The sequence below is a fragment of the Penicillium samsonianum genome (assembly GCF_028829775.1).
Source record: "Penicillium samsonianum strain IBT 33392 chromosome Unknown utg000003l_segment0_segment0, whole genome shotgun sequence".
NCBI lineage: Eukaryota > Fungi > Ascomycota > Eurotiomycetes > Eurotiales > Aspergillaceae > Penicillium > Penicillium samsonianum.
In genome coordinates this window covers 6,988,617-7,016,570 of record NW_026643261.1, presented here as the reverse complement: position 1 = coordinate 7,016,570, position 27,954 = coordinate 6,988,617, and the positions used below count along the sequence as shown (strand labels likewise).

At 49.8% G+C, this 27,954-nt stretch overlaps 9 protein-coding genes across 9 annotated transcripts; 5 read left to right on the top strand and 4 right to left on the bottom strand.

Moving 5' to 3' along the window:
- Positions 1-42: 42 nt before the first annotated feature.
- Positions 43-1,922, bottom strand: N7471_006350 (MFS transporter; the record flags this gene model as incomplete). The annotated part of the gene is made up of 6 exons (XM_057279069.1): positions 43-297; positions 374-946; positions 1,001-1,062; positions 1,122-1,516; positions 1,578-1,806; positions 1,907-1,922. The coding sequence occupies 6 exons, from the start codon at positions 1,920-1,922 to the stop codon at positions 43-45; spliced, it is 1,530 nt and encodes a 509-aa protein (XP_057138679.1).
- Positions 1,923-3,775: 1,853 nt separating this feature from the next.
- Positions 3,776-5,764, bottom strand: sit2 (putative siderochrome-iron transporter; the record flags this gene model as incomplete). The annotated part of the gene is made up of 3 exons (XM_057279068.1): positions 3,776-4,713; positions 4,768-5,381; positions 5,457-5,764. 3 exons carry the CDS (start codon positions 5,762-5,764, stop codon positions 3,776-3,778), a joined length of 1,860 nt encoding a protein of 619 aa, XP_057138678.1.
- Positions 5,765-7,453: 1,689 nt separating this feature from the next.
- On the bottom strand, positions 7,454-8,661 carry N7471_006348 (uncharacterized protein; the record flags this gene model as incomplete). Its single annotated transcript, XM_057279067.1, has 5 exons — positions 7,454-7,749; positions 7,818-8,012; positions 8,062-8,175; positions 8,223-8,366; positions 8,424-8,661. 5 exons carry the CDS (start codon positions 8,659-8,661, stop codon positions 7,454-7,456), a joined length of 987 nt encoding a protein of 328 aa, XP_057138677.1.
- Positions 8,662-10,136: 1,475 nt separating this feature from the next.
- On the bottom strand, positions 10,137-10,391 carry N7471_006347 (uncharacterized protein; the record flags this gene model as incomplete). Its single annotated transcript, XM_057279066.1, has 1 exon — positions 10,137-10,391. The coding sequence occupies one exon, from the start codon at positions 10,389-10,391 to the stop codon at positions 10,137-10,139; it is 255 nt and encodes an 84-aa protein (XP_057138676.1).
- Positions 10,392-11,966: 1,575 nt separating this feature from the next.
- Positions 11,967-14,395, top strand: N7471_006346 (GH92 family glycosyl hydrolase; the record flags this gene model as incomplete). Its single annotated transcript, XM_057279065.1, has 2 exons — positions 11,967-13,738; positions 13,789-14,395. The coding sequence occupies 2 exons, from the start codon at positions 11,967-11,969 to the stop codon at positions 14,393-14,395; spliced, it is 2,379 nt and encodes a 792-aa protein (XP_057138675.1).
- A 562-nt stretch (positions 14,396-14,957) lies between these two features.
- N7471_006345 (flavin-linked sulfhydryl oxidase ERV2) lies at positions 14,958-15,847 on the top strand (the record flags this gene model as incomplete). Its single annotated transcript, XM_057279064.1, has 4 exons — positions 14,958-15,181; positions 15,267-15,395; positions 15,482-15,769; positions 15,832-15,847. 4 exons carry the CDS (start codon positions 14,958-14,960, stop codon positions 15,845-15,847), a joined length of 657 nt encoding a protein of 218 aa, XP_057138674.1.
- A 703-nt stretch (positions 15,848-16,550) lies between these two features.
- On the top strand, positions 16,551-18,703 carry N7471_006344 (alpha/beta hydrolase family protein; the record flags this gene model as incomplete). The annotated part of the gene is made up of 2 exons (XM_057279063.1): positions 16,551-16,582; positions 16,636-18,703. The coding sequence occupies 2 exons, from the start codon at positions 16,551-16,553 to the stop codon at positions 18,701-18,703; spliced, it is 2,100 nt and encodes a 699-aa protein (XP_057138673.1).
- Positions 18,704-20,541: 1,838 nt separating this feature from the next.
- On the top strand, positions 20,542-22,462 carry N7471_006343 (LYAR-type C2HC zinc finger protein; the record flags this gene model as incomplete). The annotated part of the gene is made up of 3 exons (XM_057279062.1): positions 20,542-20,687; positions 20,753-20,875; positions 20,984-22,462. The coding sequence occupies exons 1-3, from the start codon at positions 20,667-20,669 to the stop codon at positions 22,460-22,462; spliced, it is 1,623 nt and encodes a 540-aa protein (XP_057138672.1). The 5' UTR covers positions 20,542-20,666.
- Positions 22,463-23,315: 853 nt separating this feature from the next.
- N7471_006342 (putative NF-X1 finger transcription factor) lies at positions 23,316-26,795 on the top strand (the record flags this gene model as incomplete). The annotated part of the gene is made up of 1 exon (XM_057279061.1): positions 23,316-26,795. One exon carries the CDS (start codon positions 23,316-23,318, stop codon positions 26,793-26,795), a length of 3,480 nt encoding a protein of 1,159 aa, XP_057138671.1.
- Between the last annotated feature and the right edge of the window lie 1,159 nt (positions 26,796-27,954).

Here is a 27,954-nt window from a genome sequence, read left to right as displayed (position 1 = left end):
CGCAATAACCAAACAGTGGTCGAAGCGAGTACAGCCACCCGATCAGAAAGACACCTGGAATTTTGGACTCGTCCGTATGCGTTCGCCATAAATCCAAAAGACGACTGGCAATGCGCAAAAGGCGAGAGCAATGAACCCAAGTAGGGAGTTACCCCATCCAAGCCCAAGAACCTCATACATCTTCGGGCCGGCAAGTGGAAGCATGGCACCGGCCAGTGAACGGAACACCGTGTTGGCCGCCATGACGGAAGCGGCGTATTCCGTGAATGCATCTACCAAGTATGTGCTCACACACATCTAAACAGGAAGTTCAAGTGTCAGTCAGTCAATTCACAGCGAAGCAAAGTCCACGAATAGGAGGAAGGTAACTTACGAAGGTCATCATCATGCCAACACCAAGGAAAGAAGTGCCGATAATAGGCACAATCCAGTGAGTTTGGTAATAGGCAGTCCACCCATACATGAACAGCGAGATGGGAACGAAAATGGCTCCGGGGATCATAGGCGGGAGACGATACTCGGGCTTTTTCTCGCCATGCTTGGCAGCTAGGTAATTGAGTAGTCTGTCGGATGTTGCTCCTAGAATGAACAGACCGACTAAAGATCCAACGCCTAAACCAAGATAGGCGAGTCCGACTGTTCCTTGGGAGAAATTGTACTGCTCTCGAAATACGGAGGTGATGGTTGTAAACAACAAGTATAGGTATCCGTAGATCACGCCGACGTAAAGCGAAAGGAGGAATACGATCGGGGAGCGGAAGAGCATCTTCGTAGGTCGCACAATGGAGTATAGGAACAGTTCCTTTGGTGTACGGCCTGTGTCGAGTGCAGAGCGCAAGTTCATATTCCCGGTTTCTTTCTGGAGCTTCTTGGTCTTCCGAGCTAGGATAGTCGGGGCGTAGGATTCACGAATGGTGAAAATCGAGCTGATGGCAATAACACCCGCCTATCCGGATCTATTAGTATGTGTTCTGCACTGGGTGTCACAGTCCCTACTTACAGCCATGGCCAGCACATAGAAGCTCCATCGCCAACCCTTTGCCTGTGCCAGAAACGCACCAGCTATATAAAGTTAGCAATCGAGCCATCAACTAAAGAAAACATGGGGTAAATAAGCATACCAACCGGACCAACAACAGGCCCAATCAACGGACCAAGAGCCCAAGCTGCCATCGCACCGCCTCTCTGCTCTTGTACAAACATATCCGCAATCGACCCGGCCCCAATAGTCAGCGGACAGCTACCGGCAAAGCCAGCGAAGAATCGGAAGACAACAAGACTGCCTATCTCGGGTGCAAAGGCGCAGGCAATGGTCCAAATCACATAGAGGATATTGCATACATGGTAGACGTACTGTCGACCGTACAACTCCGATAGCGGTGCGATGAGCAGGGGACCGAAACAGTATCCCAGCAGGTATACAGATACCACAAATGATGACAGTTCAATGCTGGTGACATTGAAGTCTTTGACTAGTTGACCTACACCGGGGGCGAACATAGATGATCCCAGAGGGCTGTTGGTTTTTAGTAGTTAGCTTTGATCAACCGAATGATATAGGAGAGGACCGTTCGTACGTCAGAAATGTGATCAGCGCAATAGAACATGTCGCTGTGATCTTCTTTTTCGAGGTCCAGTTGAGAGGATTTTCGGGATCGTCTGGTCCATCCCAATCGACGATGTTCGGGTCTTTCACTTTCTCCTCCTTGGCTGTGTCGCTCAGCTCGACGGGGCCGTTTTCGAGATCTGTTCCTAGTTTTTCTCGGTTGCTCGCGCTTAGTGTCGATCCGTCGAAGGAAGGGGTTTCTGCATGAGTCTGTTAGATATTGCTCTCTTTGCTGATGTTATGTGGTGGAGATCATTTTCAGATAGATAACTAGAGAAATAGAGCAACCCTTACCCTTACCCTCGCCGTCCTTCATTTTGGGAGATGTGTCGCTGTCGCCAAGATAAAAAAATATCAAACAGCACTTTCCGGTCTCAAATTCTTGGCGGTTCTATTTGGTCTCCTTTGAGGATCAATATAGGTTGAAATCGAGGCCACACGAGGGGCAGTAATGTGGACGATTCTTCCAGTAAGCAGAATTAAAAACGAAGGAGAAGAAAGCAGCGCAATAAACTCTAACGGGAACCTACCTGTTATAAACAAGCATCAGCTTCGGAATGGCCTTTGGACACCCGCGGGCATAAATTCCACATCTTGCATTACAGTGGGGTACATCTTGCAACTGGCCCCTAATGCCCGGGTAAACTCATTAACTTGGCCGAAGATATCTAGTCGCTAATGGTCGGATAGTTAATTGGACCGAAAAGAAAGCCTGAGCTCAAACTGTGCATTGTGCATTGCTTATAAATTAATCTCATAAACCGAGATTCGACACACAATCTCATAGCAGCGAATTCATAACCAAGTATTTGGGGAATTCTGAATCAGAACCCCATTTCGAATATGGACTGGCATTTAGCAACGTGGAGAGAGAGGTAGGGAGCTCTTCCAAGCTTTATTCCCCGCAAAATAAAAATTGCTCCACCGGATTCCACTTCTAAGGCTGTAATGGCGAGCATAAAAGTTGTGCACCGGAAAGAAAAGCTTCATGACTCGATTTCTTGGCCCTGCAACTACAAAGTATGTAATGAACCTAAAATCTTATGTTAGTCCGGTTACGCGTCGTGATTGGTCTTGTTTCTCGGATTCGACACGGGGGATACTGAATCGGCTTTTTCCTTTTCAATTCTAATAAACATATTCAGCTAAGAATCAGATGCCCTGCTCGGCTCGCTTCGTTCTGTCAGCAGTGTCTTACTATGTATCTATCTATTGTCCATACACATCATTTTAAAAGAACCCGGTATGGAACATATAGAAAAAGTAATAGCTAAAATTACTCACAAACACTTCAGAGCCTTTCTGTAGTCGGCCTACAAAGTATTGGTAAATGAAGTACGTCGCATTCACGAGAATTGCTTGGCGTTATGAACATTTCAAATGCTCGGAGAAATTATTGAAATGTTCATAAGCCAAGAAATACAGAGTAAACACCGATTCTGTTTATCCGCCCCAGGGCTAATGCATAAATTGACTCAACTGTATTAGGCCGAAGCGAGCCGAGCCGGGCATTTTATCTGCTATGGTATTAGTGCGTGATTCTCCCTTTGGAACTCGTGTGCTCCTCTCCTCGCCTTGAGTTTGCGACACAAGACACATGCCGTGATCTTACGCGAAATATCGGGGATCTTCCGATCGCCAAGGGAATTGCGCAGATTCATCGCTGCAGATGGGGGCATGGTAAAGGGAATTTGATATCTCACGCCAAGGGTGAGGTCAATGGTTAAAATGAAAAGAAGGTGGAATCGAAGTCGACATTTGGATGTATGAGTCTTGCACCAATCGCAGGTCAAGGCCAGCCCCACCACGGTCTTCTTGCCGTCGCCTCGTTTTCGTAATTAATTCCAGAAATATAAGGAAAGTTGACTTTGGAATTTAGGTGGCTGAAATATCTCTAGCTGTGCCATGGAGACAGGCAAAATAAAGGAATATAAGTCATTTGATTCTAATAATTGCAAGAATGAACAGCCACCTTCGTGGGAGCACAATGCAATATAGATATTTATATCATCCACGCTGAACGAAATAATTACAATGAATGTACATTGAAAGTAGTGGCCCTTTCTCTGAACGGCAGAGAATGCAACACACGCAAAAAGACGCGAAGCCTGATCATAACTTTCCAACCCGTGTGTCATAACCGAGTATACTGTGCAACGGAAAGCCTTTCTAGAAGATCATTTTACCCTTATTTTGCTTCAGGTTGACATCGTAGTTCTTCCAGACCAGAATGCAAGGAATTGTCAAAGCCAAGATGGCAGTAGAAGCAATGCAGTTCAGGCGCTGAGCATAGCCCCACGTATACGCGACAGCTTCGCGAAGAGGGGTTCCCCATGGGTAGGTTGACTGCACAGCGATACCACCCAAATAGATCTGAGTGGCATTGGCCTTCAAGTCATCCGGCAATTGTGTCGTGAGGGTATTGACAAAGACATTGTTGTAGATAGCGGCGCCAACAGCGAGGCCAATCGCACCGCCGATGTTCGAGAACAATCCGATGAGGGCCAGCATCATCGGAGTCCCCTCGCGGCCACCTGCCGCCATAACGGCCATATCTTCACCAATGACGAGGGTGCCGCCGGCGAAGGCAATGAAGATCTGACACATGACAACGTAGCCAATGCCGTGGTCAGCACCACGGAAGTAGATCATCAGTCCGGACCCGAGGATCATGAGCGGGGCTCCGAAGAAGAGGCAGATGTATTTGAAGCGCGCAGTGGCCCAGATGACGGCTCCGATGATGGGAGAAAAGAAACAAGAGCCGACGTTGTAAATCTGGATCATGTAATTTGCATGGACTGGGGAAATATCGTAGGAGATCAGGATGTAGTTGTAGAAGTACTGATCCCAGAGTTCGAAGCTGAAAAATAGCACGGCGGCCAGTATGCATGCGCCTAGAATGGTCGGCCGCTTGATCAACTCGTAGCGGATGAAGTGGGTTCGTGCACCCCATCTCTCCCATGCTGCAAAGATGCACAACATGATGACTCCGAGGACGAGGAGAGCAATAAATCTTGCGCTTGCATACGTAGAGCGGCCATATTGTGCCAAACTGAATGGGAGGAGGAACAACACCCAACCAATCATGAGCAAGAAAGCGCCAATAACTAGTAATAAAACGTTAGTGTCAATATCCTGGGCGTTGTTTTGGGTATTCTTACCATCAAATTCATGAATATAGTGGATGATAGACTGCCCAACGGTGCGACCACTGGGCTGTCGTCGGAAGATGCCTTTTTTCTCTGCCTTCTTCTCGAAGTATTTGAAAGCCATGGCGAGGGGCAAGAACACAAACGGCATCACAATGCAAAAGATGCCATAACCCCAGCGCCACCCAAACTTATGATATATCGAGTTTGCTGCAAGACTCCCTGTGAATGCAGTACAGATGAACGGGGTCTGCATAAAGCCAAACGCGAACGCTCGGTTTCTTAGACCCGAGGTATCGGCGACGAAAACATTCAAGATCAGGTATAGGCAGTAGTACCCAATCCAGTACAGCACATAACCCGCCGCATATCCATTGGGACCATCACATGCGGTGAGAATGATCATACCAAGAAGGTAAATGCTAGTCGAGACCACCAGGGCCTCAGCACGACCCCACAAGTTCAAGGTCTTACCAAGCGGCAGTTTAAGAACGCCGCCCACAATATTCGCCAGAATATAGGAAGTTGAGACCTGCGGTGCGGTCTTGAACCCTCCCTGGATGTAGTTGATCAGGAAGCCGCTTATATTCGAGTGAAATGCTAACATAAATGTGCAGATCCAGATCCTGCAAGTTCAATCATTGTCAGAAAATGGGTGTCAACGCAAGAGCGCGTGAACGAATAAGCCGCGATCTACTTACCAAGCATATATTCCAACCAAAGCTGGCCAGCTCCACGCGAGCGCTGCTGCTTCCGCCTTCTGCTGGCCCAACTGAGCACCTTCTGTGATACTGTCAGGGTGCTGTGCCAATTCTTTCTCGTCGTCGAACATGTCGCCATGAGAGCCGTCCGAACTGGGGGGTGATTCGGGATCATATGATGGTCTGTCGGCGTTGGCCTCGCGTGCCTCCGATTTCTCATTTTGCGAGCTATGTGATTCCTCCCCGACTATCGTCCGGTCGATGATTTTGCCGTCATCGCGACCTTGGAAGGTCGCAGGGAGACCCATTCCTGTATGTCCCCTTTGTCCGATCACAGGAAGCTCAAACCGGATGCCAGATCCTCAGTTGTTTCCGGGGAGGCTGTGTGAGGATAGACAAGAATTGAGTGTTGGGCACAATGGGAGAATGGAAAGTAGAGAAGAGATCTACAACGCTGGGGGGGGGGGTTCTTTTTACTATAATCTGGAAGGACAAAGACCCGGGAGCTTCCAGATCAGGAATTCCGAGTCGGTCCGGTCTCCAATTTTTTTTCTTTTCCTCGCTCTCGAACGGAGGCTCCGATGTGACGAGAATCAGATAAATCTCGGGGTGGCCGGGTCAATCTGATAATTGACCCAATCAGGGGTTGCCGTGGCGGGCGATCATCGCCCATTCGCCTCTGGACAGTGTGGGGGCTCGCCTCTGATTGGTCGAAATGGACATTTCCCTCCTATTTTGGACTAGCGTGCCTCTTCCCACCAAAGTTTCCAGGGTCACAGCTCTCACCTATGTACCTAGGTACCTGCTTGATGCGGCAACCCGTTTGCGGCAACCACCTCTACAACTTAAGGGGCTGGGCGGAAATCACGAAGTTTGTTGTATTCGAGTCATGCCATCATCTGTCTTATTGTTTTCTTACTCCCTTTACTACCCTCTAGCGGGAAAAGCTATCCGCCCATCCCTTGCGTGTCCACGCGATGAACAGTGCAAGTTTCGCAGGTGAAAAACTTAGAAATACAGAAGAAAAGATCAAGATCTTTTCCAGTTCCCAAATACTACCCAAATGTACAAGTAATTATTGACCTCAAAGCCTCCGAGGTCACCATATCAACTCAATTGTTGAGTGTTGTGGAACAAAAATCGCCTTCAGCTCCGCGGTCCATGGCGCATTTTAACTTTAACACCCTCTTATCTGATTTGATTTATCTGATTTCGATCAGATATGCCAAACCAGAATCTATGACGCTGTTAGCCCGAGCTTCATAGTGTCCCTCTAGGTTTTCCAAAGCCAAGCCTCTCTAGGCAGGGTCTGCCTGCGGGATGCTCGGACTAGCAACCGGGTGGTCCAACACCCGGTGGGGCTGGATCGTGTTTTCTCCAAGCGCTCCAGGCGCTTCGTAGTACGTATGGAGTACTACTCCGTACTAGTATTTCCTTTCTGTGAGATTCCAACGGCGCACTCACTCAGCCGTTGACTCCCTCCAACGATCGCGTGCGACCACACTCGCGACTCAGAACGAAAACTTTATATCAGCTATAATGGACAAAACTCTTGGCCGATCCAACAATCATTCTGGGCTACCGGAATTCAGATTAATCAATCAAATCCATCACCCGATTTCATCTAATCTGATCTTGAATCTGGTTTATCCACTAATTTCCCGAAATATACCCATCGATGATGCCCTCCATTGCGAATGATGTTGACATCCCTTTCCACCATGTGGAGTCTACTGCTCCCACAATCCTGTTGGAATTCCCGTTTGATATTCCTTGTAAGAAACCTGTAACAACCAGTCTGTTAGTTTGTACAATATTCTACATAGAGTCTGTCGTTAGTCGAGATACGGCGAATGGCATGTGGAACAAATTTAATTGTGGGCTCTCTCTCTCTACATTCACTGGAATATATGAGTTGGTTGGCAGGCAAGCAGAGCCAACGACCAGCGGAGAACTTAAATTGCTAGGCTTTGTTGCACAACTAAATCTCCCTCGGCTTAATGTCCAACCATAGCCTGGTGCGCGGGACCATATCTGTTGCCGTGTGGCTTAGCAGCATCGATAATCCTGCGCATTTCTTGCGTTTCCTCCTCAGACAATTCAATATCCCGAGATGCCCAGTTCTCCTCCAAGCGTGCCGCCTTAGTTGTTCCCGGGATGGGGATCAGTCCTTGGGAGGCCACCCAAGCAAGCGCGATTTGGCTAATCTTGCATCCCTTACGGGCAGCGAGCTTCTTTATTTCCTCGACAATGGCGCGGTTCTTGTAGAAGTTCTCGCCTTGGAATTTGGGAGCTGTTGAAGGGATTGTGTTAGCGACTCTGTCTAGTCTGGGATTAGGATGCTTGTGAGTGGGTAGCTACAATTTCGGCGGAAATCATCAGGGGCAAAGTCATCCGGGGAGTTGTAATCGAAGTTATCGACGAGCCAGCCATGGCCTAGTGGACTGTATGCGACGTAGGCCACGCCGAGCTCCTTTGCTGTCTCGATCAAGCCGTCTGTCTCATGGAGTGTCTCAAAGGCCGAATATTCGGCTTGGACAGCATCAATCTTGGCAACTACTGACAGTCAGTGAAATATTCGCAAGCTGGCTGGAAAGAAACGCACTTGAGTTTGCCTTGCGTAGTGTGGCAGCTGAACATTCCGAAAGTCCAATATACTTTGTCTTCCCTGCCTTGCGGATTTCATCAAGAGCCGGAATGGACTCGGTGAGGGGAGTATCTATTGAAATCAGAAATTGTGAGTGAGAAGATAAAGATTCTACTCACTAGGGTCAATCCGGTGCAGATAGTACAAATCGGGCGTAAACCCGAGTCTCTCAATGGTTCCTTCGATGTACTCCTTGATATGCGAGGCGGAGTTGGTGATGGAGCCATCCCCTCCAATGACGTTGAAACCACACTTGGAGGCAACTATCAAAGACGACAGTTAGTTTGGAATAAATGTCTCGTGGTGGCAAGAGGTCCTACTGAAAATCTTGTCGCGGACGTTGTGCTTCCTGATGAAGTCACCCAAAAGCTTTTCATTCACACCTGCTTGGTAGACAACAGCAGTATCCCAGAATGTGCAGCCCAATTCAATTGCCTTCAACAAGACTGGTTCAGCTTCTTCGAGGCTCAAATTGCTACCCAAACCAAAGCTCAAACCCATGGCACCGAAGCCCGGTGTTGGGATCTGAATATCGCCGAAGGGAAGTGTCTTGACCATGTTGACTGAGCTCAGTAATTTAATGGGGGATTTTTAGCTTCTGTTGCTTTACAAATGACAAGATGTGGCAGTGAGTTTGGATTTATATCATAAATTTGATGTCCGGAATTAAGCCTTCTGGATCACCAAGTGGGTCTGTTTTCCTTGTAAGCCTTAACTCCGCAGGCTCGAATAAAGGTCTAAAGGCCACACATCTTCTACTCTGTCATATGTGAAATGTAAATAAGATGGGTAGGACTGAGGTACGATTCTTCCCTGGTAACCGTCAACAGTAACGGATATTCCAATGCTTAACTCCGAACATTTTATAGGTGGGGCGTAAGCACAATGACAATGACGTCATGCTCAATAAGAGTACTTGTTGAGTGCAGTACCACTCGTAGATATGTAGGTGTGGGAATTAAAAATGGTTAATTGGGTAGATGCCACTTGCAAATTCTATGATTTAGGCTAAAGACAGGATTCAATGCGCTGTTAGCACTCGCATCGACAAATCGGCCAGGTGGGGCTTGTAAGCAGGATGCATTAGCGCCGAGCCCTAAATGATGTACCTTATGACTTATATTGTAGGCCATCGATACTGCCCAGTCAATTAGCTACACAGCGGTGTACTATGCTAAGCTAGTATTAGTACGTCATTGGCCCTGGAGATGCCGCAGCGCTCATATGTATGGTTTGTAGGTCGAGCTTCCAGGAATGATCTTATTGCCCAAACATCCCAAGGACCCGGCGCTTTGTGCGATAGGCTTTGAGTCTAGCGGGCCCAATCCTTTCGTAGAAATGCAAACTCATCGCTGGGGCGCTGGATGTAACCCTGCCGAGACAGGATTATGAACAATGCCTAAAGAATGCCGAGGCCCTCTCTAGGATGTTCCATGTATCACCTGCATGAGTAAATGCTAGAAGCTCTTCAGGTCAACCACTGGCATCCATAAAATTAACTGCTTTGGATCCAATGACCGTCTGTGGGAGAGCGTATGGACTTGCTCTTTCTTTCCTATACGTTGTTGAGACTCCCTGTTCAATTAAACAAGCCAATGTGCAATCCGAATTGTTTAGTATAGGCCTGGTTGAGTTATTGACTATGATCGGGACCTAGGATACTCCTATAATAGCAGAGTGGATTCCCCTAATAAGAGCCGGACGGTCTCCTATTAGGGGATATAACTTCTCTTCTTACAGCACGTTAGCTTGTTTAATTGCACAGGAAGTCTCAACAAACGAAGCGATGGCAGTGGAGAAGAAAGAAAGAAAGAAAGAAAGAAAGAAAGAAAGAAAGAAAAGGGAGATGCAGAAGAGGGGACCTATTGTTATGAGGGGGAGGGGGAGCCATCCCGATGAGGCAGTCAGGTCACAAACGGCAGGCACGACCAACTTTGTATCCATTGGGTTCTCTCAACTAACAACACAGCGAGAAGAGCGATCTAGCTTTTTTTCTCCGTGTAAGCACCAGTCGGCTATCCCAAACCGAGTCATCAAGGTTCGATATGCCTGGTCTTGGAGAAATCGGATGTTGCAAAATACATTTCCTCCTCCGAGAGCACATCTGAGCAATTGGCCTGTATGGAATCGTTTTCAAACCGCTGTCGGGAGTCAGTCTTTTCGTCCTCTGCCAAGTTGCCTTCGAATTCGTGGTCATTGTGACACCTCCACCGATTATCGTCCGGGCTTAGTCCTGGTCCCAAGTCAAGCCAACGGGTGAACACATGGCACACATCTTTCTGTCCCATATTCCGTATTTCAATTTGCCATGAGGTATTGCATTTATCACAACGCCCTTTGTCTCGGGGTTTTATTGTCGTATTAGAGCGATATCTGTTAATAAGACCGTAAACGACAGAATTCAAGTTTGAGATACGGTTAATATGCATACAGATGTGCATAGCATCGTTCTCAAGATATGGGAATAACAATGATAGGTTCTGTCTCCTTACTACCGCAAGTTCTTGCGTTCGTAAGTAAAGGCTCGGAGGGTTCAAGCAGATTCGAGCGTCAACAGATATGAGAGTTGTCATATGACTACATTGAAATTCCTCTTCGTCGTGCGGTTTCTTGGGTTTCAACGCCTTACTTGTGAGAGGATTGGTTCCCACCTCTGTATAGAGCAACGACTGAACGGGGATTCCAAATTCAGCTCCGTAGTAAAACCTTCGCATGGCAAGTTGAAGATGAACAAAATGGAACTTGTAATATGTGTAGCTTGGGTAATGAAACACGTCAAGAGGCTGTTTGAGGCGATGTACGCTTTGATCTAGGGACTCTACACAGGCTGGAACTTTGAATTTGGGACCTGGTAGAGCCACCTTTTGCCAAAGATGGAGCCGTAAGCACGCGTGACAGAGATAGTATTGTGGCAAGTCACGAGAAAAACGTGTCAAAAAGTCGATCCGCAGCCCATCGCCAGGCCCCCCAGTGCGGTTCTTTGGAAGGTCATGGCATGCAGATCCCAAGGAAAACAATAATCGGCGGTTGCATAAGGCGAGACAAGCAATGTCGACAGGCGACAAGTGGTCGGATATCATGAGCAACAGCTCCAGAGCGAGATCGGGCAGGGTTATTGGCTTTTGTTTGTCCATCTTGAAGTGTCCATCCGTGAAAGCTTGGTGGGGCGGTACTCCACTCGACTCAAACCAGACCCATATGTATGTTGTGTAGTCTGGCGATCACTAGGATGCAGTAGATTCCCGGGTTTATGGCAGAAATGAGAAGAAGGTGAATTGTAGGCTATGCTTTCAGGGATGGAATGTCGAGGATATTCACAAAAAGTAGTGAGAAGATAATATTGTGATGTAGTGATGATAATGACAAGTAAATGCTACCGTTAAGATTTGATAGAGTGGATCACATGATCCATGCCAAATTAGGCACATGTAGTATTATGTAGTTAGTTAGTTATGTACTTTACCTTTGCATTTGTTGCTTGACCAATAATTTAATCTGGTACAGCCGCAAGAGTCTGTGATTATAGCGAATCTTGATTTCAATTACGAACAGCCTACAACGTAACTCCAGTCAATACCTTGAGAGGATCTCCCTTCTTGCCTTTTCATATGACAATGCGGAACTTCAAAATACACCAACCCCGCACGTAAAGGTCTCCCTGGTATCCAGCACTAACACCATTTAGGCCGTCGATCGCACGAACAATGCGACGTTACAACACGGTGATATGAAAAACACCCTCCTTGCAGGAGAGGCGCTCGCTCCTTTTTCCCGCCTTCTGCATCTATCGTGTTTCTCACAGCCCAGATCCACAACCCCAACGCGTCATTACGCGTGGTTCGACCCTCACATTCTGGAGCGCCATGGCGATTTTGCAAAAAAGCACCTTCTACAGCCTCTTACTCCTCCAATGTGCCCTGAGCACAGGAGCAACCCAAGATGACCTCCGCTATGTCAATCCCCTGATCGGGTCAACCAATGGCGGCAATGTCTTCGCAGGCGCAAGCATCCCCTATGGGATGGCGAAACCCGTCGCTGATGTCGACGGCCAGAATACTGGAGGTTTCTCGACTGATGGGAGCAATGTCACCGGCTTCTCGCATATGCATGACAGTGGTACAGGTGGGAACCCGTCTATGGGAAATTTTCCTCTGTTCCCGCAGTACTGCAAGGACAATATCGTGGATAATTGCAAGTTTCCTAAAGCTGCTCGCGCAGTCCACTACAAGAATGACTCTGTGGTTGCGCAGCCTGGCTACTTTGCCCTGACCCTCGAGAACGGCATTAAGGCTGAGATGACTGCGGCGCGGCGCACGGCATTGTACCGATTCATTTTCCCAAAGGGACGGACTGCGGATGGAGATGATCTTAATCCGTTGATCTCGGTGGATCTAACTGATCTGTGGGATAGTCGACAGAATGCTTCCATTAGCCTTGATGCTGATAAAGGTCGAATCAAAGGAAATGGTACCTTCTTGCCGAGCTTCGGAGCTGGCTCTTACAAGTCCTATTTCTGTGCCGATTTCGGCGATGCTGAGGTCAATGACAGCGGAATCTGGGTCAATGACCGAGCTGGATCAGTACAGGAGTTGTTTGTCACTCGCGGCTTCAACAACTTCTACCTTCAAGCCGGAGGCTATATGGCCTTTGACCGTCCAAAGAATGGAATTGTGACTGTGAGGGTGGGCGTCAGCTTTATCAGCTCAGATCAAGCCTGCAAAAATGCCGAAGCGGAAGTGCCTGAGCCGGAAGATGCATTTGATGGTCTGCGCAAAAGTGCAGAGGCTGCATGGAAGGAGAAACTCAGTCCTATCAAGGTCACACCAGGTGGTGCCAGCAAAGATATGATCAGCAGTTTCTGGAGTGGTATCTACCGAACCATGTTTTCACCCCAAGATCTGACTGGGGAAAATCCTCTATGGAAAAGTGATGAGCCATACTTTGACTCTTTCTACTGCCTGTGGGACGCTTTCCGTGCGCAGCATCCGTTCCTCACAATCCTTGACCCAAAAGCACAGTCAAGGATGGTCCGTAGTCTACTGGACACCTTCAAGCACGAAGGATGGCTGCCAGATTGCCGCATGAGTCTCTGCAAGGGCTGGACGCAGGGAGGTTCAAATGCCGATATCGTTCTCGCAGATGCCTACGTGAAGAACCTCACGGGCATTGACTGGGAACTTGCCTACAAAGCTATGGTCAACGATGCAGAGAACGAGCCACTCGAATGGTCATATGAAGGGCGAGGGGGTTTGCAGAGCTGGAAACACCTCAACTACATCCCATATCTGGACTTCGACTATATTGGCTTTGGAACCAATTCACGGAGTATCTCGCGAACGCTGGAGTATGCATACAATGACTACGGTCTATCAGTTGTAGCCAAGGGTCTCGGCAAAAAGGACTACACCACTTATATGTCTCGGTCTGGCAACTGGCAAAACTTGTACAAAGAAGACCAGAAATCGCTGCTGGGAAATGGGACAGATACTGGCTTCACTGGGTTCTTTCAACCAAGGTACATCAACGGGACTTGGGGCTATCAGGATCCTATTGCCTGCAGTGCTCTGGCGTCATGGTGCTCTCTCACCTCGAACCCTTCAGAGACATTCGAGTCCAGCATCTGGGAGTACCTATTGTGCGTATACCTTTTCTCCCAATTGACCCTCCAACGCTAATCCTATATAGTTTTGTCCCTCATGACATGGCAAAGTTGATCAAGATGGTCGGCGGCCCGAAGTCCTTCGTGTCTCGGTTGGACTATTTCCACACCTCTGGCTTAGCAGACATGGGCAATGAACCTGTCTTCTTGACCGTGTACGATTATCATTATGCCGGACGCCCTGGTCTGTCCGCCAGCCGAGCCCACGCTTACATCCCATCTTCTTTCAACGCTACGCACAACGGGCTACCTGGCAACGACGACTCGGGAGCCATGGGCTCATTCCTGGCATGGAGCTTGATGGGCCTCTTCCCGAACCCCGGTCAGAATGTGTACCTGATTATTCCTCCATTCTTTCAGGCAGTCGCAATCACTCACCCTGAAACTAATCAAACTGCTACCATTCGGAATGTCAACTTCGACAAAAGCTACAAGAAGATCTATATCCAGAGTGCCAAGCTCAATGGGAAGCCCTACACCAAGAGCTGGATTGGACACGAGTTCTTTACTCGGGGTATGACGCTGGAACTGACACTCGGGGACAAGGAGAGCAACTGGGGTACACGCAAGGAGGACTTACCTCCAAGCTTGAGCGATTCGGTTGCTGCAGTTGGAGATCACGATGGGATGTAGATAAGCTTGGACTTAAACACAATAATGTACCAATTAGGGACTTCAATCCCAATAACTGAGAATGCTTTTTGGCGGTCTGTCAAGCCTTCTCTGCATCCAGGCTAAACCCTGCCATTTCATGAGTGAAACCCCGGAACACATCCGATGTGGGTCTAGATAAGCTGTGTCTATGATTTGAAGAGCCATAGTATGGTCAGCAAAAGGCAATGCTCACCTGGCAGGGATATTGATTCTCTAAATCGTGTTGTCTCATACCGATCGATCGTATGATTGACACTTTAGAACTCTTCTAGGGCTACTAGTTATATCCGCGGCCCCGCACTGTGGGAGGCCCGGCGAACCCATGACTAAGCCGTGGCGTGCCCGGCCCAAGTACCTACATAGGCAACACGTGAATTCCCCTTGTTAGAAAGCTCCCTTTAGCAATCATTTCTCAAATCCTCAGCTGAAAACTCTTGCCTCGTATTCCTCCCGGGAATATTCCCTGCTCACACGTCCCAGGTGCTCCCGCGACCGGACGCTTGGCGACATTGCTTTTCCCGAATCATCACCACCCCCGAACATGGCGAGCCGACAAATCACACGGCGCATTATCACCAGCGCATCGATCGCACTATGCCTCATATTCTTCCTATTCATCCGACCGCAGGGGCCACCGAGCCCCGCCGTCCGCGCCCCAGGCCACATCGACCACTCCGCATTGGCATCCGCGCCGGGGATAACCATCCAAGATAGCACGCTGAAGGGCGACGTGGTAATGCCGAAACTAGGCAACGAGACAGTCAAGTAAGGCGCTCTGAGAGAGACCCATTGGGCAATACACGAGCGTGGTGGGACAAATTGCTGATTACGGAATTGCTGGCGTTTCCAGGGCTGAATTAGGTCGTGCGACTTGGAAGTACTTCCACACTGTTATGGCGCGGTTCCCCGAGACACCCACGGAAGACCAGAAGGAGGCGCTGCGCTCTTATATCTACCTCTTTGCTCGGTTATATCCTTGGTAATGAGATTCCTTCCCTACGTTCTCTCTGCCGTTCCGGTGCGATGTTCTGTGCCATATTGGGAGCTAACGGTCGATGACATCAGCGGAGAATGTGCTGAGCATTTCATGCAGCATTTAAGCAAGTATCCGCCTCAGGTTTCATCGCGCAATGCGGCTTCTGGCTGGGCTTGCTTCGTTCATAATGAGGTCAATGCCATGCTTGATAAGCCTGAGTTTGACTGCACCAATCTAGGGGAATTCTATGATTGCGGTTGCAGTGGGGACGAGGAGGGGGGTGAGGGCAAGGAGGGGTCGGCTGCTTCTCGGTCTGATGCTGGGAAGGAGGGCACGGGGCAGCATGATGGCCCTGCTGTGGAGATCTCGAAGGAAGAGTGAGTGACTTCCCGTTGGCGCGCATTGATTATGGCTGCTTGGTTGCTCACATGCGATTTAGGACGACCCGCGGTTGACAGGGTGAATCTTCAACTATTGTTTCGACTCTATAGGGCTCATTCTGTCTGGGTTATACCCAGTGCTTGGATGCTTTTTAGATGGCTTGTTGCTCACGCTTATGGAGCTGGTCTCCCTTGTACAATAATAAATCGTCAGTTGACTATGTCAGTATCAATCAATATACCCTTGTTGTGTTCTACATGTGGCTGTTAGTATAAAGTCTATCCCGAGGTCCCTACCTGAAGTATTATATCCTTGTACCGATGTAGTAGATACCCTTCCTTGAGCGCAAGTTGGTTTCTAGCTCTCTTTTTCCCGAGTATATCTTTTGAGGGTTTTGCTCGGCATGTCCACATTTCAGATAACATAGATAGCGCGAGAGCTTACACCAATCCTATAAAATGTAGATGATAGCCATAACCCTGCACGGCGGAGACTGATTGGTCAGCGTATATCGAAACATGTCTTTGATCTAGTCATGAACCTGATTCATATTTGGGGGTCAACACCACCTGGGCAGGGCAGCAAACTTATCTTTGTTATCTCTCTTTTGTTCTTTTCTGATACACTGGATCGACAGCCGTTACTTCCTTGTTCAATTTAGTTGTTTTCGTTTTACTGATACCTGAAAGTACGCATCACTTTTGGGAAGGAGTCCCCTCATCGTTCTTGGATGGGAACAAGGCCTTTCTACCACACAAAGCAATACTCGACATCACTATGGCCATACATACTTGTAGTTTGACCCCCGAGTAAGTTTCCTCTCTGCTGTCCTGTACCTCTGACTGAGCAAATTTTTATAAAGGGCCCTACTGGAAGCGCCAATATGCAGCCACCCTATCCCAAATGCATCTGGGAATCTAGCGGTTTACACACAGCGAAATTATTCGTTTCGCTCGCACAGCGTGACCAGGCAGATCCGCGTATGCGAGATAAACTCAACGCGAAGCTGGGCTATCACCGATAACCGTCATGCCAATTATCCCAGATGGCTCGGCCACAGCGAACAGCTCATCTGGCTGGAAACCATGCATAATGGGTACACTCGCTTTGTTGTTCGGGATGCTCGTCTTCGAAGTACCCACTACATTGTGGGAACTGTTCCTGGCCCAGTCCAGAACCTCAAAGTGGGATCTGTTGCATTTAGGGAGGACTGTGACGATGATCTGTCTTTTGCAGTTGTTGGACAAGCCAATACAGATGGAACACTTTTCAATCCTGATGATAAGATTAGTGCATCTATTCCCCGCCAACCACAAACTACACTCCCTGGGCAGAGTGCTCATCGCCCCAAGAATGTCATTTGGTTCGGAGAACTGGTGCGCCCATCACAGGCTACGGAGGGTCAATATACGATGACACCTATGACAAAATTAATGGAATACTTCAAGCTCAGGGAGCTCGAGTTAGATGGATCGTTTGACGACGATTCTCTGGACTTTTTAAAAGATACTTACCATATTTCATTTGTCGCCAAAGACCCTGAATCTGACCAATCCACACATACAGCCTCATCATGCTACCTGTGTCTCATGATTAGTTGGACTGGATCTCCTCCAACAGATAAATACTACCATGCTTGGCGATACCGTGGGCTGGGAGGTACCATCTCCTCTCCCACGGTAAATTCGGGCGGGACTGTAGCACTTTTGTGCAAGAAGGAGGATGGATACGCCGCTGACAAGAATCGAATTGTACTGGTGATGAATTTCCAGACAGGTGAAACCAAAGAGATATTTGCGTCCTCTGATGGCACGGGAGAATGGAATCTCAGCCCGTCGGCAATTTCATATGTCTCTGACGGATCCCTATTGATTCAGGTCGACCAAGAGGGACGTCAAGTTCTCTACCAGCTCGACTTGTCGTCTTGGCCGAACCCGCCGACTCCAGCCGACTTGAAGTTATTTGACGGTCTGATACCGTTTGGTTCAGTCAAGGATGTGACACTCCTACCTGGGAAATCAAACAAGGTTCTAGTGTCTTGCGACAGCTTTGATCGCAGCAGGCAAGTCATCATCCAAGATTTACCGGCTCAAGTTTCTGGCATTTCGCAACCATCAGCCCTCAGAGGAGAGAACTTTGGCCTTTCAAAAAGACAAATTGATCAAATATGGTTTCCGGGTCACGAACAGCGCCAGATCCATGCGTGGGTGGTGAAGCCATCGTACTTCAACCCAAAGCAGAAATACCCCCTGCTCTATGTTATCCATGGTGGTCCGCAAGATAGCTGGAGACAAGGCTGGGACATACGCTGCCATCTTGCGCTTTTCGCCGAACACGGGTACATTGTCGTGGCGCCGAATCCCACAGGAAGCACGGGTTACGGGCATCAGTTCACTGATGAGATACAAGGCTCATGGGCTGGAAGGCCGTACTCGGACCTCGAAAGAGGCTTTAATTATATCTGCGAGTCCCTTGATTACGTCGACACCGAGCATGCCGTGGCACTCGGTCTCGGATACGGAGGCTATATGGTCAACTGGATACAAGGCCACGGCTTAGGGCGCAGGTTCAAAGCATTGATCGCCGATAACAGCACCTTCAACCTACTCTCTCATCTATCTAGCAGCACCCAGCATTCGATTTTGCATGGGCTAGGTGGACCACCTTGGCTGAATCCAGAGGCGTGGAGAAAATGGGACCCTGCACAGCACGCCGGCAACTGGAAGACGCCACAGTTACTCATTCACGGGGAACTGAATCGTCAGCGTCCTGTCTCTGACACCCTGGCTGCATTTAACACTCTAAATTTGCAATCAGTCGAGACTGCTCTGCTCATATTTCCAGATGAGGGCTTTCGGATCCGGAGCCCCGAGAATTTGCTATTATGGTATCGCACTGTGCTTAAATGGTTGGAGCAGTATACAAGATAAGGAGCATGGAATATCTTTATATTGTTGATACAGACACACCCCCTGCCTGATTTCTGCCTTTTATGTGTTCTGCCGGACTAATTTTGCACTTTTGAATTTATGTTTACATAGTAAAAACTGCAGTTTTTAATCAGAAAAGTTCACTTTTTCTCCATGATTACCTAGTTTCAACCATACAGTCTGCAGGCTTCTGCAGGCCGCCTCTGCATCATGCCTCAGCACCTTTAGCGACAGCTCTATTCGTTAAATTCCATCTCGAGACTGTCTTGACGCAAATATCAAAGAATGTCATCAAGTGCTGAAATTCTTGTTTCCAACCCATGCAAACGCAGTGATCGAACACATACCAAAGTTAACTAAAAAAGTATCGACCAACTACGGGAGATTTTCTCGAGTGAAACTTTGACCAAACTTGAAATGGAGTGTTCGTCGCCAGTCGCAAATTTGAAAGATATTGGTATGGATTTGCTTTGATTTTGGAGGACAAAAGACCCTAGAAACACACGGAAGTTGTTGTCAGGAAGTGGTACACTATACATGTACGTATGTATAGCTACATATGTATACAGTAAATCTAGCGAATATTGTTCGGCAATATCCATTATGTGCAGTAACAGAGACCTCGAGCTGTACTATATAGATTGTAGATGAATACAACCGTCAGCCTTAGCGCCGCTGGGGTGCCCGTACAGGTGGGGGTAAAGCCGGCGTAGGGCTGCTTCCATGGCCTAGGGGCGATGTGATTGAAAGAAGAATTGTAATAAACAACACATTCTCCTCGACAGTTGGGTGGAATATTCCGTCATTAGGATTTCGGCTCGCAGCCGGTAGAATTAATCTTGTTCTTCTTTCATCAGTACCTTGACTTCATTTAATCGAGCGTATCCCAACTTCTATGACTTGATTAATCCTTGCTCTATCCTGTTGAGTTTCTCAGATTGATGCTCACAAGTCTACCCGAGCTGGAACCTGATGGCAAGATACAGTTGGTCAACCACTAATTAGTAAGTAGTATACATGTCTCACATCCTCTACATTGCCGATTTCCACAAAGTACATGACCTGAGTATTCTATGCGTAAAGATCATCCTACCTGGTGATCAAGTGTGGAAGATGGCGCGCATGACCAAGAGGCCTAGCCAGTATATCCCTGAACGGCAAAGCAGACTAAAAGGCGCATTCAGTCGTACCAAGCTTGTCTTATCAGAAAGCACCGATTAAACTTTTGTTCTTCACTATGAGCGACAGCGGTGATGTCGTCAGGTCGCACCCTCGTGATACCAACCTCCAACAGATCGACTAGTTTCATGTAGAATGACGGGACACTCAAAGGGCGATATATCACGGATCGTAGTATAGATCAAGGGATAGTCGGGGAAGAGTGTTTGAGTTTGGGCCAAAAATAGCAGTAGAGCCGTCAAGATGGGATGTTTCGAGGGGCCGGTCGGCCAGCCTGACTGCTTTCTCGGATCCTCCCCGCGTCTGCCGTCCAACTGGGAAGAAGCGACAAATGAAAGCATGGGGTCTCCTGACAGGCCTGGCGTCCATGTCCGCGTGGGATCTGCGCGTTTTCAGTTTCCCTGAAACATGTACCGAGTCGAGGAATAATAAATCAGGGGGGTTCTCGCTTCCTTTCGATTATTTTATACATTAAATGTTCCCAAAGCGCATGGAAAGAGTACATACACTTTCAGCTCAACGCGCCCAGCCCATCCATATTACCCAAAATAGCCTAGTGTGGAGCCCGATCAAGACTAGCGTGGACCTGCGCGCCAAATTTCGACGCGAAAAGAAAAAGAAAAAAAAAAGAGAGGAAAAGGCGAGATATTGAATTTCGGATCAAAGCGAATTCCCCGCTTGGACACTTTCTACTGGCATTCTTCCAAGGGATACACTTCCCCTCTTGAAAACCCTCTTTAACCACTTGCTGTGCACCTGATAGGGTGATCTTTAAGTGTCAACAATGGTCTCCTTCTCTTGCGAGGTAAGTCCTATCTGCTGTCTGAGATCTATGCCTTGCGCTTGAATCGCTGCTAACAATCAGCATAGGCATGTGGTGATGTTCTCACCAAGAAAAAGCTCGATCCTCATCGCGGCCAATGTCGCGGTGCCTCCTTCACCTGTATCGATTGCATGGTGCATTTCTACGGAATGGAATATAGAGCTCATACGGTACGTCGGATCCACGTCGCATTGTCGCATAATGGTCGTGGAGCTACTCTACTAAGTCCTAATTGAATCAACAAGGGAGACATCCGCTAACGAGACCGGCCACTACAGTCATGCATGAGCGAGGCGCAAAAGTACCAGGGTGCTCTGTATAAAGAGAAGCCTCAGAAAGGAAAGAAAGGACAAAACAACCAGAAACAGAATCAGAACCAAACCCCTAACGGCCGCCACCAGCAACCCCGTGTGGACGACGGTTCAGACGGCGAAGCCCTCAAGAGCGCTCCTCCTCCCCCTGCTCCCACGCCCCCGCCTGCCGGTGAGGTGAGGACCCCTGCTCCTGTCCCGGCCAACAATGACAAGCCTGTCAATGTGTTCGACTACCTCGTCGCCGATGAGACCCCGAACGCATCCAAGGTCTCTGTTGCCGCACCCAAGGAACAGATGATGATGAACCCCAATGCCAAATCGGTCTTCGAGCCCAGCCAGTCCCTCACTCGCGTCGAAACCAACCCCAACACAGATGACGAGGGTAAGAATTACGATATCGCATACGAGGAGAATGGCTTTTCATACGGCGCCGGCCACATCCCGCACTCCGCCTCGCCCCCGAACGCGTCAACAACAGAGTTCGTCACACCCGCACCTAAGAATAAGAAGGACCGCCGTCGCGAGGAGAAGGCCCCCGGCACCGTCAGCGAGAAGAAGCGCAAGCGCGGCCAAGCAGAGGTGCTCAGCACCCCGGGCGAAGCAGTTGACACCCCAATGATGGATGCCCCCTCCAGCATCATCAACAACGCCGGCACACCCATGCTGAACCACTCCGGCCTGACCGGCGGCCTGAACCGGATGATGCGCTCCGCATCCCCCGACGGCGACGACAGCCCAGAAACCAGCCGCCGCGCCTACCAAGACACCTCGTCCCCGATCAAGCGCAGCCGGCGCAATGGCAAAGAAGCCAACGGCAACGGCGACCCAGGTCTCGGCATCTCCATGAAGAACCGCGCCGGCCGCCTCGTCTCCTCCATGTTCGGCGGCTCCGCGGTCTCCAGCACCAACGGCTCCGAGCCCGGTTCCAAGGCTGTTGTCCACGCCCGCCGCGGCAGCTCCTCCAGCGCCGAGGGCCAGCTCGATGTCCGCAAGAGCAAGAAGTCGCACCGTTCGCGCGCAGACGACCACGATGACGCCCGCAAGTCCAAGCGCAAGAGCTCAAACCCCACAGACGGTGACAGACCCTCCCGCCGTCTTAAGCAAATCGACGAGCGCCGCGGCTCCGTCGACTCCTCCCACGGCCACCAGGTCACTGTCTACAAGCAGTCGCGGCCGCCGGCCCGCACGGACGAGGATCTTCAGCGCGAGCTGGGTCATCACTTCCTCTCGCTGGTCGCCAGCCATAGCGAGCGCGGCTGCTCCGTTAACAAGGCGCTCAAGCGCTTCCACCGCGATCTGTCCGATGAGTATGATGCTGATCGTGGTCGTGATAATGGGCGCAGCCGGGCGGACCGGGAACGCAGGGTTGATGATGAGAAGGACCTTTTCCGCGCTTTGAGGCTGAGACGGAATGATCGTGGTGAGATTGTTGTGTTCATCTAGAGCCTGGACTCGGTGTGTATGATTTCAATCAAACGATGGGAATGAATGAGTGGTTTGGTTCTTTGTTACGAGTTGAACGGGCTGGTTTTTTCGCATAGCGCCATGTTTCTTTTGATGCGCCGGCTTCGATATTTGCATTTTTGTCTATATTAATTCAGGATTGGGACTAAATTGCATTGATAATATGTTTTGGCTGTCTTTTCTGATGTCCTCCCTTTGTAACGGGCATGGAACCCAAGGTTGAGCATATTCCCGAGGTCCGATTGTGTTTTGATATGCTGCAAGATGGTCTTTTAGATATAAGCCTCCTGCACTGGGTCTTTGTTTAATGTCTTGGCATAAAGTGGAGTCAAAAACCCGCGGATCCTCCCCATCACTTTGTCATTGCATGCGTCAACCAAGGCCAATGAATTGCATCAGTTCGTGCTGTCTCTCAGTGATACGGAGCATGACTCGAATTCATAGATCGCCGACCCACCAGTAGGCGCCCGCAATGAGTCATGTTATGTAATTCCTGACTCACACTTGAGCCGCTCGCCACTACCTCACCGCCTACCCCACCGCCAAATTCTGCCCTGCGAGCTTTTATCGCCTTCTAGATAATTCATTGTGCCACAATTTTCTCTCTCCATTCTATAAGCGGGCTTTTGCCTTTGATTTTACTCCTTGTTGCACTATTTAGTGTCTAGCTGCCGCTCATCTCAGTTTGCCGTACTATTTCAGCCTACATTAGAGCACCACCCCCAGTCAGCCACCAATTACTCTCTTCAAGCGAAGCGCAACTGAGAAAATACACCGGAGGCATATGAGTACGCCAGGAGTCTCCAGTCAGACCTCCACCACATTTACAGCCATGGCAACACCCCAGCCAGAGACTTCAATCCCAGCCGGGCCACGACCCCCACGTTCTTCCAGGCCATCTAAACGCAGAGGGCGGGGTGCTGCGAAGCGTGATGGTCAACAACAAGCGCCTGCAAGTGAACCCCAAAATCAAGCTGCGGCGCAACCACAGCCTACACCGTCCCAACCACAGCCGAATACTATACCCCAGCCCAATCAACAGGATGGTCCATCCAGCTCTCGGAGAGGAGGAAATAGAGAAGGAAGAGGCCGGAGACAAAGAAACACTCCCCGGCAGGGACAGGGTCAGAATGGAGGAGCTGAAAGCCAAGAGACACGACCAGAGGCGCGAACCCGTGGGATGAGAGCGCGTGGCTTCGAAGCTCAGTTAACAAGATCAGACCAGGCCGAAAATGGCCCTCTATTGGACGGTGCGGGGCATTTACATGACCAGTCACTGAGAGCCGATGTGCCAGATTTTGTACCGGGCATGCCGTCATCTCAACAACGACAACCTGCTGAATCAACGCCGTCTGCGAAAGGGAAAGGGAAAGCCAGACAGCCTAGGGCACCGCCACCACCTAAAGTCACGGCGAAGTCCACAGCCGCCGACCTAGCTACGCGCATCCACGAGGACATCTCGCATAACCTATATGAATGCCCTATCTGCTGCAGCGAGCTGGGTCGCAGGTCCAAGGTCTGGTCTTGTGAGCTCTGCTGGACTGTTTTCCATCTGAGCTGTGTCAAGAAATGGTCCACGAATGAGGGTGCAGCTGCACAAAGGGCTTCTGCTCTAGAAGACGGGCAGGAAAACATCACTCCTCGCGCTTGGCGTTGTCCGGGTTGTAACCTTTCTCAACAAAACTTCCCCACGAGCTACTCTTGCTGGTGTGAGAAAGAGGTCGATCCTAGACCGCTTCCCGGTCTGCCTCCGCACTCGTGTGGTCAGACTTGTTCACGGCCTCGCAAAAATTGCCCTCATCCTTGTGATACGACTTGTCATGCTGGTCCGTGTACGCCTTGCACTGCTATGGGCCCTATACAAGATTGTTTCTGTGGCCTTAATTCGTCGCAGAAGCGTTGTCAGGATACCGATTATGAGAATGGATGGAGCTGTGGCGAAATCTGTGGTGAGTTGTTGCCGTGCGGTGAACATACATGTCCACTTCCTTGTCATGAGGGATTGTGTGGTGGCTGCGAGGTCAGCATTGATGCCCGTTGCTATTGTGGAAAACTGCAGACGGAGATGATGTGTAAGTCTAAGGATGATGAGGAGGATAGTCAAATCGTCCGCGATGATGGTACGGAAGACGAGTGGACCGGCTGCTTTGGTTGTGGAGAGACTTGTAACCGTCCATTCGACTGTGGCAAACATTCATGCCAGAAGAACTGTCATCCGCAAGATCCTCACCCTGCACACTGTCCACAGTCACCAGATGTTATAGTCGATTGCGCCTGTGGCAAGACACCGTTATCTGAGATCCCGGGATATACACCTCGGACCTCCTGCGAAGACCCCATTTTGAATTGTCCAAAGGCTTGTGGGAAGACACTACCATGTGGTCATACTTGCGAGAAACTGTGTCATGTTGGATCCTGTGGCGCTTGTTTGCGCAATGTTTACATCAAGTGCAACTGCGGTCGTACTAATAACCTGACAATCTGTCATCAAGGCCAGAATGAGCCTCCCCAGTGCCCACGAACATGCAAGGCGACTCTACACTGTGGTCGGCACACATGCACTGAAAGGTGTTGTCCGGGAGAGCAAAGGGCCAACGAGCGTCAGGCTGCACGTCGTAAACTCAGGCCCCATCTCCGCCCTGCTGATGAGGACATCGAGGCAGAGCATATCTGCACTCGCATATGTGGCCGGATGCTGAAATGCGGAAGGCACACATGCCCAGAGCTTTGCCACAAGGGGGCTTGCAATACCTGCAGGGAGGCAGTGTTTGAAGAGATTTCGTGTAATTGCGGAAGATCTGTTCTGTATCCACCGCAGCCTTGTGGTGCAAAGCCACCCTCTTGCAACTTCCCCTGTGAGCGCCCAAAGCGATGCGGCCATCCTCAAGCGGCACATACCTGCCACACAGACGAGGAGAACTGTCCCAAGTGTCCATTCTTGACGGAGAAGGCGTGTCTGTGCGGAAAGCGGGTGTTGAAAAACGTGCCCTGCTGGCTGACAGATGCGCGCTGTGGTCAAGTGTGCGGGCAACTGCTCAAGTGTGGCTCTCATTTCTGCCGGAAGGACTGCCATCGCCCGGAGGATTGCGAAGACGCAACCAAACCTTGCAGCCAGCCCTGTGGAAAGAACAAGACGATGTGCGGCCATCCTTGCACAGAGCAATGCCATGCGCCGTACGCATGTCCCGAGAAGACACCATGTTCGTCCAAGATCGCAGTGACATGTAGCTGTGGACGACTGCGACAGGAGAGACGCTGCAACGCCGCCAAGGCCGTGACCTCCAAGGGCCAGGTGCAGTCGCCCCAGCGCCACCCAGAATTGACTCCGTTGACCTGCGACGACGAATGCACACGTCTGGAGCGGAACCGCTCCCTGGCGGGCGCTCTCGGCATCGACATCGACCAGACAACCACGCTTCAAACCATCACAGCCGAGAACCTCCCGTACTCGGAAGAGACTCTGAACCAATACGTCCAGCTCGCATGCTCGGTACCTCTATCAACCCTCCAAACCTACGAATCCAATCTCCACTCCCTAGCAGCAGCAGACAAACCCACCCGTTCATTCCGCTTCCAGCCGGCGAAAACCACTCTCCGCGCATTCGCGCACTCCCTCGCCGCAGACTGGGGCTTCGTAACAGAAAGCCATGACCCAGAACCCCATCGCCACGTTTTCGTCTTAAAACCGGTTGTCTGGACGCCTCCCCGCTTCGGCATGGGCAGCGGCTCGACCATCGGCATCGGCGGCATGAGCGTGCGCGAGTGTGTCAAGCTCCGCGAGCGCGAGCGAAGCAAAGAACATGAAGCGCGTCGTGTCGCTGCCCTCGAGGCTAAGGCCACCCGCGAAGCCGCTAAGGTACAGGCTAGTACTGGAGACGGTGGGTGGGCTCAGGTTGCTTCGAAGAGTAAGGGTGGTAGCGGGGCTAGTTCGAGGACTGGAACCCCTGTTCAGAACTCGTGGGTGAGCAAGTCTATCTATGCTGCTCTTGATGGTGATGGGGCGAAGAAGGAGCGCTTGGTTCTGAGATCTGGTGTTGGGGTGGGAAAGTCTTTGCGTGCGAAGACGCCTGCGCCTGAGGTTGTTGATGATTGGGAAGAGGCCGAGGAGAAGGCTGAGGAGAAGGAGGAAAAAGAGGAAGCGGGGGAACAGGACAAGGACCAGGAAATGCCTGTCCGTGAGGACCCTGAGGGAAATCCCGAACTTGCTCCTGAGACTGAGACTTCGGCGGAAGATCGCCCCACTCAGGCTGAGGCAACTAAGGCTGAAGCAACTCAGGCTGAAGAATCTGTTACAGATTATGTGCCGGTCTAAATTTTGGACAAGATTTGATGATTGATGACTTGAGGAACAAAATAAATGTTTCAAAAGCGTTCGACATGTCTCATTCTTTGCGAAGTTACTTGCATTAACCTCGGAGTTTGGAGTTTCATCATACATGATACAGTATCGCATGTCAAAGGCATCACACGCAGCATGCATCATGTTTTTGGCATAGCCTGTAAGCAAAAAAAAAAAAATAAGAAAATAAGAACTAGCTAGAAAAAGCTCGGAATCCATCCTCCCAAAAAAAAGCCAAATTATCAATACCCAGATCTCAAATAGCCAAAAACGTAGCCATTAATCTCCAGAGATCCCAGCTACACACTTGAACTCAAAAATCCGACCCCTACTTCTTCACCGGCACGACCTTAACAAACTGCAGACACCCCTCCGCCGTCGCCCGATACGGTCCATGCTCCATGCCAGGTTCCCGGTAGGCATAGGCACCAATACCCCACGACTGTCCGAGCGAAAGATCTTCCAGCCCCCGCGCAGAGTGCAGACCTCTTCGATGTAGGTATGTGTTATTGGCTCTGTCTGGACAGATGTAGTATTTGGCTCCCACCACTGCAGCACGGCTTTGTGTTCTCCGTCACCGTTTAGCAGAAATTCCCATACCCCCGGCGCGATGGAGTACCAGGGTAGTGCGGTTGGGGAGTCCCTGGGTGTGCCCGCTGGTGGATGGGGTGGTGGGGTGGAGAATTCTTTTTGATGGATTGGCATTTTCGTTGGATGTTTTAATTTCCTTTCTCTGGGGTGGGAAGATGGGGAATAATTGGAGATGAGGGGGTCTGTTTTTGAGGAGCTGGAAAGTTTAGAAGACCGTAGGGTCACGGTTCCCTTAAGGTTATAGTTCAGGGCCCCATTCCACATGGCAACCTTGGTTGGGCATTGAAATGCTGACTAATAGACATGGGTGGATCCACTGTGATATATGGATGGAAGTAGGGAGATGCAAGATATTAGGAATGGATTTCGCAAATAATTAGCGGGTATTTAGGCTGTCTATTTAACAGTAATAAACTCATTTCCTGAAGACCATGCATGTGTACATCTACTGGTACCCATGTGGAGAAACAGAGGTGACATATTTGAGCTAATCGAGGTATGAATGTACAATGGTATGTTGACGGTGTGTTTGCTTGAGTCA